Genomic DNA, 10,663 nt, shown 5'->3' on the forward strand with positions numbered 1-10,663 from the left:
GTTAGTTATAATAGTTAATTCCAACACTTTTCAAATCGACCAAATCAAATGATAAAAAATTAACATAACAAGCTTCATAAATCATTTTCTTAGTCAGCATTGCTTAAAACACGGACCAAAAACTCTTCGTGAATTTGACACCCTTCTTACCACTTGCTATCTAGTTAGAGGTACTTAGGAACACACTTTCTCTCTATCTTTGACTGGACCCTTCAACTCTTATATTTGTCTAACAGACATAACTAGCTCTGTGACATCTCTACTCACTAATAGTAGATACCAAGTTTACAAATCGTGTGACCTTATTAGTGTATTAAAAAAACAAGAAACAATGTGGCATGGTCTCTGATAGAAAACTATAACATTATAGATTTATAGGTTGTTAGTTACATATTGTTATTCAATTTTAATTGTTAATTGCTTGATCGTTGATTTCGGGTTAAACACTACAATTGATTTGTTAATAAGTTATGTTGATGATTTTTGGTGATCACCTTATTGGAGGATTTCTTTATTTATTATAGGTATTAAGCTTATGTGATTTTAGATTTCTGGCTAATAGCTGTCTTGATCAGTCTTCAAGTAACATAAATGCCTATTATATGAAAATTGCTAATTGCCTACTATCTTTGATTGTTAGCCTGAATTGAGAATACAGAGAGAGAAGGAGGGAAAATACCCAAAACAAGCTTAACCATCAACTTGGGGTTGTTATCTTTTATAACTACCATCAACTAACACTAACAATTGTTACACTACAGTCCCTCTATTACAGCATATTACATTTCCTACCCTCTACTACTATTTAATATGTAACACTACCCCCTTTTTTTAACATTTTTTTTGTCCTCAAAAACGGAAATTGGGAAATCGCAGCTGAAAATCATCCATGAACTCCCAAGAGGCTTCCGATACCGATAAGCCCTCCCAATGAACCACCAGTTAATTGCAGCCGTAGATCCTCTCTTAACCATTTGTTTATCTAACACGGCCCTAGGTTGCAGCACAAAGCGAGGACCCTGAGGTATAGGACCAGTCAGCACGTTGGATCCGTGAGCCTTCTTCAACAGCGATACATGAAACGTGTGGTGGATTTGTGCATTGTCTGGTAAGTCCAATTTGTAAGCTACTTTTCCAATACGTTGTATAACCAGAAATGGACCAAAATACTTGGGAGATAATTTCCTGTTGTGATGTGATTTTAGAGAATGTTGTGCAAAAGGGTGTAATTTAACATACACCCAATCCCCTAGTTTAAATTCTCTGTCAGACCTCTTTCCATCAGCCATTTGTTTCATTCGATTTCTGGCCCTTTCCAAATTAGCTTTAAGTTTCTTAATCATTCCCTCTCTATCCCTGTGATAGTCCTCCACTACTGCTACTGAAGTATCCCTTGGAATATAAGGAATGTGGATATTAGGTTTGACTCCAAATAGGGATTCAAAAGGAGACATTTTAATAGCCGAATGCCACGTGGTATTATACCACCATTGAGCCAAAGGAATCCACTTTACCCAATTCAATGGGGTATCCATACTCATGCTTCGAAGATAGGATTCCAGGTATCTGTTTAACACCTCAGTTTGACCATCTGACTGAGGATGATATGATGAGGAGATAGCTAGCTGAATGCCTTGCAATTTTATGAATTCATTCCAAAAAGCACTTAAGAAGACAGGATCCCTATCAGACACTATTGTTGCAGGGCAGCCATGAATTTTAAACACATTATCCATAACAGTGGTAGCAACAGTGGCAACAGAATAAGGATGACTTAAGAGCAGAAAATGGCCAAATTTAGTGAGCCTGTCCACCACTACAAGAATGGTATCTTTACCTTGAAACCTAGGGAATCCAGAGATAAAATCCATAGAGATGTCACTGAAAATAGAATTAGGCACAGGCAGAGGCTGCAACAAACCCGGAGAAGCAGTGGTTTCATATTTGGCTCTTTGACAAACAGTGCATTCTTTAACAAAGCGATGCACATCTCTATAACACCCCTTCCAATAAAAATAAGCTTTTATTTTTGTAAGTGTAGGGACCATGCCCGAGTGTCCACCCATAGGAGATGCATGAAATAAGGTCATGATATCAGTTCTTAAAGACTGATCATTAGGTATCAACACCTTACCCTTCCTTTTTAAGACCTGACCATCCCATGTTCTGTTAGATACCACTTCACCCTGTTCCAGCTTAAAAAATAAGGCATTTAGTATCCGGATCTTGATGCCAAGAATCTTGAATTTTCTTCCATAATGCAGCATCAATGGAGCTAAGACTGAGTTGAAATAACACCATTCCTTGCACTCTTGATAATGCATCTGCTGCTATATTCTCAGCTCCTTTCTTATAACAAATTTCATAGTCATAACCCAGCAATTTGGAAAGCCATTTCTGCTGTAAAGGTGTCACAATTTTCTGTTCCAACAAGTGCTTTAAACTTTAATGATCAGTCTTGACGATGAGGGGCTTGGTAATCAAATAGTGGTGCCACTGTTTGACTGCCATAAGAATAGCCAACAGTTCTTTCTCATACACAGACAAACTCTGCTGTTTAGGAGACAGTGCTTTGCTAATGTATGCCAAGGGATGTCCCTCTTGCATTAAAACAACCCCCATTCCCTTGGATGATGCATCAGTCTCCACAACAAATTTTTTTTGTAAAATCAGGTAACTTCAAAACAGGAGGAGTACTTAAAGCCTCTTTAAGTTGTAAGAAAGCCACTTGAGCCTCATCGTTCGATTTAGAAGCTTCTTTTTTAAGAAATTCAGTAAGAGGTTTAGCCAAGGCTCCAAAACCCTTAACAAATCTTCTATAATACCCTGCCAAACCTAAGAAGCCCCTCAATTGTTTAACATTGGCTGGTACAGGCCACTCTTGCACTGCCTTTAGCTTAGCAGGATCAGTGAAAACCCCCCTCCTTAGTTATAATGTGGCCTAAATATTCAACTTTATCCCCTGCAAAGGAGCATTTAGACCTTTTGGCTTTAAGAGAATTAATTCTCATTAAATGAAGCACGGTTTGAAGGTCCAACAGATGCTGCCGCCAAGTGCCACTATAGACTAGAATATCATCAAAAAACACTAGTGCACACTTCCTTAAAACATCCTTGAATGTAGCATTCATTAACGATTGGAAAGTAGCTGGGGCATTAGTGAGGCCGAATGGTAAGACTAAAAATTCAAAATGCCCTTGATATGTCTTAAAAGCTGTCTTATATATGTCAGGTTCATACATTCGAACCTGATGATAACCTAACCTAAGATCCAGTTTAGAAAATATGCTAGCTCCATGTAACTCATCCAGCAGCTCTTCAATTAAGGGAATAGGAAATACATCTTTGACTGTTGCCTCATTAAGTCTTCGATAATCCACACACATTCGCCAAGAGCCATCTTTCTTTTTTACAAGAACCACTGGTGCATCAAATGAACTGCTGCTATGCCTTATTACTCCTGAATCCAACAGTTCTTGAGTCATTTGCTCAATGATATCCTTTTGAGCTCCCGGATACCTATAAAGTTTAAGGTTCAAATTCACCTTATCATCTTTTAACACAATTTTATGATCAAAGGGTCTTGAAGGTGGCAATCCTTTAGGTACTTCAAACACATCTTCATATTCTTGTAACAGGTTGCTAAGCCCTTCATGAGTCTGACCCTCTCCAATTCTTGGTTGGTACATATAGTGCTCTCCTACTGGATCTTGCATGGTGAATAGTTGAGCTTGCACCAAATTGACTTGTGATTTGATCATCATTGCCATTTTCTCCATTGAACATAAGCTCACTCCTTGTTTCTTAGTTCCTTTTAACTCAAAATCTTGACCAGCCACATTAAACCTCATAGTCAAATTTTTAAAGTTCCATATAATGTCATTCAGGGTTTCCAACCACTGAATGCCCAGCACGATATCATAGTTATTGAGATCAATAACTAACATATCAGCAGTGAACCAGTTGCCTTGCATGACCCATTGAAAATCCTTGCACACGTTTACACACTCTACTTTATTACCATCTGCCACAGTAACTTGTACATTGTTGATCTGTTTGACTGGACACTTCAATTTTTGAGCCAAAGTGCAGCTCATGAAATTGTGGGTAGATCCACTGTCCAGCAGAATATACAATTGTTTAGTACCAATTGTTCCTATGACTTGCATAGTGGAATAAGAAGGAATATCCATAAGGGCATTCAATGAAATATGTGGATCACCCTGCACAGAAGATTCTTCCTCTAATCCTTCCAACTCCTCATCTTCAGGATATTCATCCACTTCCACTAAAAACAACTGTTTCTTACCCTTACAAACTCTGCTATGACCTGCTACATACTTCTCATTGCAGTAAAAACATTCCCCTTTTGCCCTTTTATCATCTATATACTTATTTGTGACTTTCTTTGGCACTAATGCATTTGATGGGGCTGAATTGACAGGTGTTGCTAGCACAGGCTGCTTAGCAATACTAGTCAAATTATTGGTTCTTGTAGAGTTATATTTGTACCCATTAGAGCTGGTAACATTCAAACTATCCCAACCCAGTGTCTTATTTGTTTGCTCTTGTAGTCTAGCCAAAGAATAAGTCTCTCTTAAGGTTTTTGGCTTAAACATTTTAACATGGCACTTAATTTCTGGTTTCAGCCCTTCAATGAATAAACTGATTGTGTATTCATCAGGTAAAGTTACCTTGTTTAGAAGTAGATCAAACTTATCACAGTACTCATCTAAATCACCAGTTTGAGTTAACACCTTGAGTGCACCTAGAGCATCTTCTATTAGTGTTGCAGCAAATCTAGTAGATGCATTCCTAGTATATTCATCCCAAGTTACATCACAGATCTGTTTCCTAGTAGACTTCATAAACCCTTGATGCCACTGCAAAGCTCTTCCTTCTAAATGCACAGCAGCATATCTGACTTTGTATCTTTCAGGAGTTTCATCAATTGAAAAGAAGTGTTCACACTTATACAACCAGCCTTCTACATCATCACCATTGAATTTTGGAAATTTAACCTTTGTTAATCGATTGTTACCGGTTCTATCACCTTCATTCCTTTGTACCATTGTTCCTTGTTGCTCCATCTTTGAGAATGTTGCTTGCATCGCATCAAAAGTTGCTTTCAAGCTTAGCAAACTCTCCTGAGTTTGGGCTGTAAACTCATCCAAACGACTGACATCCCTCGCAATGCGATCCACTTCTTGATTTCTAGTAGTCATATTCAAGAATTGTGTTTGAACACCGAATTTGGGAGAAAAGAAACAAAGAAAGGAATCAAGAATCAGCCAACTGATTAATGATATGGAATAGAATGATCAACAATTGATCACCCCACGAATCAATGAAAAATGAGCAGAAATTGAAGATAATTCGCTGAAGAAGATGATCGGAATATTGGCGATGGCCGGAATCAATGAGCTCCGATGAGAATCGGTTGGCTCTGATACCAACTGTTAGCCTGAATTGAGAATACAGAGAGAGAAGGAGGGAAAATACCCAAAACAAGCTTAACCATCAGCTTCGGGTTGTTATCTTTTATAACTACCATCAACTAACACTAACAATTGTTACACTACAGTCCCTCTATTATAGCATATTACATTTCCTACCCTCTACTACTATTTAATAGGTAACATTGATATACACCTATTAGATATAAATTCCTAATCTTAAGGCCCTGTTTTTTCCCACTTAGGGGCACCGAGATGGTTAGGCTGTCCCTGATTCTAGTATGGGTGTCCTAATGGAAATCATCACCGAAACTGTGGGGATTTCCCGAACATGTAGCGGAATTGTAAGGGTAATTTGGATTCATGTTTATAAATAAGAGCAACAAGAATGTACAGGAAATTACGAAGGCAAACGAGATGGACAAAATGAATGAATATTCAGAATGTCTTGGTGCCGGCAAAAGTTGCTGGCATATATCTATATATACATATGTCATGGCGGTTACTTGGTGGTTGGATTTGGAGGGAACAACCGCTGTTTGAAACGGTGTCTCTTAAAACCAACATAACCATCCGCTTATTTATCGATACATACATATAATCATAAGTTTAATAATCCTGAATATACAAAACATAAATATAATTAAGTTTATTTACTAACAGAAACAACAAAGAACAAATCTGTGGGTTTTTTGTTCATATTGTTTGGTATGCGGGGTTAAGTAAAAGTTCTAACAAAAAGTACTAAATGTGATGCAGGCCCAAGTGTAGAAGATCAAGCCATGGCATTTCTGAGCTTGTGTTTGGCCATGGCCTTTTTATGGCCCGTTTCGAATTTCGGTTCTTATTTATGTCCTTCACATGTAATTCAGATGACTCATCAATTACGACAATAATCATTTTCACTTTGAATTCTCTGCCTTTTGGGTAGAATTTGGGGGTTTGGGGAAGATTATCACGGGTATTCACAGAATCAACGTGATCAATCCTTCATTATCGTTTCACACGCTACATCAAAATGGCTCAACACTTACATTAATTTATATATAGTAATTGAAGAACCTAGTTGTAAAAGTTGCTTCATATATACAAAGCTGAAAAAGCATAACTTTATATAAGGATAAAATATGCTTTATATGTTATTTTATAAGCGTAAACTGCAAAGGTTGTTTTAGGTCTCACAACACCTTGAGCTTCCTTGGAGTTTAGGTTGGTATCCACACGTGTGTGTCTAAATAACTATATAACAGTGTGGATGCTTCTTTCTATTTCAAAAACTTAACAACTTGTCTTGTTTAATGTTATTCAAATGCTTGGCAGGCTATAATTGAGTGCTAGCTGATAGTTCTTGGGCAACATTGCGCATTGAAGGTCTTGACTCGGGTGATACACACGTACAAGCTAGAGCAACCTTAAGTACATACACCACTTGTTCGGCCTCTCTATCCGTTGGTGGCAAAAGCCTTTCGTCTAGGATATCTTTCAAGGATAGAAGTAGATTATCTGGGGAAGTTGAGGTTGAGTTTGGTGATTGTAGAGATGTTAAAAGTTCCCAAGGATGTCTCCCCATCAGAATCTCAAAGGCTACGACTCCAAAGCTGTAAACGTCGCATTTCTCTGTAACCCTCATCGTGAGTGCAAGTTCTGAAACATAACGCACAAACATAAGACGTGTTTAGCAAGCAACAAGGAATGTTTGGGCGCATGTTTGAAAGAAAGATAAATACCTGGTGCCGTGTAACCGTAGGATCCAGCAACACCAGTCCAATTACTCGAGTTCGGGTTCAACAGTTTGGCAATCCCAAAATCCGACAAACGTGGAACCATGTCAGCCTCGAGTAAAACATTATTTATCGATACGTCTCGATGAACAATAGGAGGCTTGCAGTCATGATGCAAGTAAGCTAACGCGTGTGCAAGGTCTTGAACAATTTTAACCCTAGTAACCCAATCCAAATTCAATATTGCATCTACTCCATAAAGTACATCCCCCAAACTACCATTCTCCATATATTCATACACCAAATACATCCCACCTTCTTCGCGACAGTAGCCGTGCAGTTTGATAATATTCCGGTGCCGGACTTCCGTTAAGGCTCGTATCTCGTTCTCGAAACTCTGCTTGTTTCTTGCCGGAATTTCATCGGAATTCGTCATCCGCTTCACTGCCATGATCTGTCCAGTAGGTAACTTCACTTTGTACACACTTCCGAAGCTTCCTTTTCCAATGCAATACTTCTCATCGAAGTTTTCGGTGGCTTTTACAATATCATCGAACGTAAATTTACCTTCTCTTTCCCATACAACCAAATCTGAAGGTAAATTTCCGGTGTTATTACTTGTGTTCTCTTCGTCGATATCGTTTGATCCTTTTCGAGTAATTATACAGAACATAGCAACCACATTTGCTATCAAAACGAAACCAAGAACTGGTACGAGAACTAAAATTACCAATTTATTTTCTCTTGATTTCGTCGGTGTGCTTTCGATGTTACACGGAGATAATCCTTTTTCGGATCCACACAGATGTGGATTTCCAGTAAAGGATGCTGGCGGTGCTTGTTTGAATATGCGGACATCCGGAATTGGACCTGACAAATTGTTGTACGAGAGGTCGATTGATTGTAAGCTAATCATGAATGTAGCTAGTGATTCAGGAATTGGACCTGAGAAATTGTTGTGTGAGAGGTTGAGGTTCTCGAGTGTGTTAAGCTTTGACAGATCTTGAGGAATTCTTCCGGAGAATGAATTGCTGCTTAGATCCAAGAGAGAGTTTAATCCGAATAAGTTTCCGATTTGAGATGGTAGTTCTCCAGACAATTCATTGTTACTCAAGTTTAAGCTTGTTAACCTTGCAAAGTTTCCTACTGTTGTTGGTATGCTTCCATTCAGATTGTTTGCCGATAAATCGAGAACTTCGAGTTTAGTTAAGTTGCCAAAACTCTGAGGGATTTGACCACTTAACAAATTGTTGCTGAGATTGAGATTGAACAAATCGTGTAATTTCCCGAGTTCGCTTGGAATTTCGCCAGAAAGTTGGTTCTGTTCTAGTCGTAGAGCGCCTAGCTGCTGCAAATCTCCAAGCTCGGGAGGGATTTTTCCAGAGATTCTGTTTCTTTCCAATCGTAGAGTTGATAGCTTTTTGAAATTTCCAAACTCAGAACTGATTTCACCTGTGAATTGATTGTCACCGAGGAAGATGTCTTTGAGATTAGGATGCACCCCAAATACTTGTGAAATGTCCCCATAGAACTGGTTTCCATCCAGCCTGATTCGACTTAGGTTCGTGCAGTTCTTTATGCAATCTGGTAACAACCCTGTGAACTTATTGCCATTCACCATGAACATCTCAAACCGAAAGCCACTGCACAAACCCGAAGGTAGTTCTCCAGAGAAACTGTTGTATGAAAAGCTAACACTTGTTAAAAACGGACTGTTCTTGCCCAAGTCTGCAGGAATAATTCCACTGAGATTATTAGACTGAAGATGCAAACGTTGCAGATTTTCCAAGTTTCCAATCTCCAAAGGAATAGAGCCGGTGAAACTATTGTTGAATAGAAAAAGAACTTCGAGATCTGTCAATAGACCAATCTCTCGTGGGATAGTACCAGTGAAGAGATTATGTTGAACCTGCAAAGAGACCAATTTGGTCCAGTTTGTGATGAAATCCGAAGAAATTTCACCAGAAAAGTTATTTTCAGAGATACCAAGATAAGTAATCAAGGTCAGATTGGATAAAGAGATTGGCAACTCGCCGGATAACGAGTTTTCAGCGAGCGCCAAATATGTGAGCTTAGAACAGAATCCAAGCTCATAAGGAATCGAAGAATTGAGTCGATTCAAATTGAGATCTAGGTGCCGAAGATTTTGAAGCTGACCTATAGAAGAAGGGATTCTTCCTTCAAATAGATTTTCAAACAACTGAATGACTTCAAGATTGGGGAATAAATGTAAATCCTGCAAAATTGGACCTGAAAACTGGTTGGTTCCTAGTCTAAGCTCTTTTAATTTTGTAAGATTGTAAAAATTCTTTGACAGCTCACCTTGAAACAGATTATCTGTGAGATTAAGGTATTCAAGATTGCGCAAATTGATGAATAATGTTTCAGGTAAAGAGCCCTTCAAAAGGTTTGCTGACAAGTCAAGATAAGTCAACTTCTTGGACTGGATAATGAAATCAAGAACTCCATGTTCAAGTCTATTGTGGTAAAGACTGAGAAAAGTCAACGCGGGCATAGATGAAAAGTCAGACCAGTTTGGATCAGTCAAGTAATTCCCTCCAAGATTCAAGTACCATACCTTTTGAAGATTGCTTATTTGAATTGGGATAGCACCTGTAAGACTATTATTATTAAGATCAAGATATCTTAACTGTGTTAGCCTTCCAATCTCTTGTGGGATTTCATCTTCGAAAAGATTCGAGCTCAAATCCAAGTACACAATGCTCGAGAGGTTGCGAATGGCGGATGGGATCACACCGCTAACTTGGTTATTGTTTAAGTCGAAATGGGTCAGATTTGGGAATGAAGAAAACTGAAAAGATGTTAATGTACCCGAAATCGATGAACCCGGGAGGCTAATCGTGGAGATTGTACCACCTTCATTGCACGTAACACCGGTCCAGTTGCAAAGATTCTGTATGTTTCTTGAAGACCAAGAATTCATTGAATATGGTGATGATGATAAGGTATGCTTCCATTTAATAAGTGCTTCTGCTTGTGTTCTTGATGTTGATGTGGTCTTTAATGGCAACAAAGAAACAAATGCAATATAAAAGAGAAGATTCATGATGGTTTTAAATGCTGCCATGATTGTTTTTTAAGCTCTTTTCATGCTCAAAGTTGTATAGTTTATAGTCAAATTTTGGAGAGAAGAAGATGATGGAAGTGTAGAGATTGGTAGTACATAATGATTATAAATATGTGTGGTTACTTGGATTCATCAGCACTGGCAGTTTCCCTACAAGTTCCAAATAGTGTGAGAAACCAACTTTTGAGCTTTCAAGGGGTTATTTAGTATTTACACTTTGGAAGAGTGAACTGTGGAAAATACCGAGAAGCTAGCAGGTTACTTCTCATATTTTTCTAATGCTTTTTACTATTTTTATAAATCTTGACTTCATTGTGACTTTTTATTATTATTTAAGATTCAATCTAGAATGTGTTGGGTATTTTAATCTTAAAAAAACAATAATTATTATTCAATGG

At 38.2% G+C, this 10,663-nt stretch overlaps 2 protein-coding genes across 2 annotated transcripts; both read right to left on the reverse strand.

Moving 5' to 3' along the window:
- Nucleotides 1-2,906: 2,906 nt before the first annotated feature.
- LOC110927012 lies at nt 2,907-5,225 on the reverse strand. The gene has a single exon (XM_022170616.1). The coding sequence runs from the start codon at nt 5,223-5,225 to the stop codon at nt 2,907-2,909; it is 2,319 nt and encodes a 772-aa protein (XP_022026308.1).
- A 1,200-nt stretch (nt 5,226-6,425) lies between these two features.
- On the reverse strand, nt 6,426-10,349 carry LOC110871594 (MDIS1-interacting receptor like kinase 2). Its single transcript, XM_022120297.2, has 2 exons — nt 7,184-10,349; nt 6,426-7,100 (listed from the first exon to the last, which is right to left on the reverse strand). The coding sequence occupies exons 1-2, from the start codon at nt 10,263-10,265 to the stop codon at nt 6,778-6,780; spliced, it is 3,405 nt and encodes a 1,134-aa protein (XP_021975989.1). The 5' UTR covers nt 10,266-10,349; the 3' UTR covers nt 6,426-6,777.
- Between the last annotated feature and the right edge of the window lie 314 nt (nt 10,350-10,663).

This window comes from Helianthus annuus, chromosome 1 (genome assembly GCF_002127325.2).
Source record: "Helianthus annuus cultivar XRQ/B chromosome 1, HanXRQr2.0-SUNRISE, whole genome shotgun sequence".
Lineage (NCBI taxonomy): Eukaryota > Viridiplantae > Streptophyta > Magnoliopsida > Asterales > Asteraceae > Helianthus > Helianthus annuus.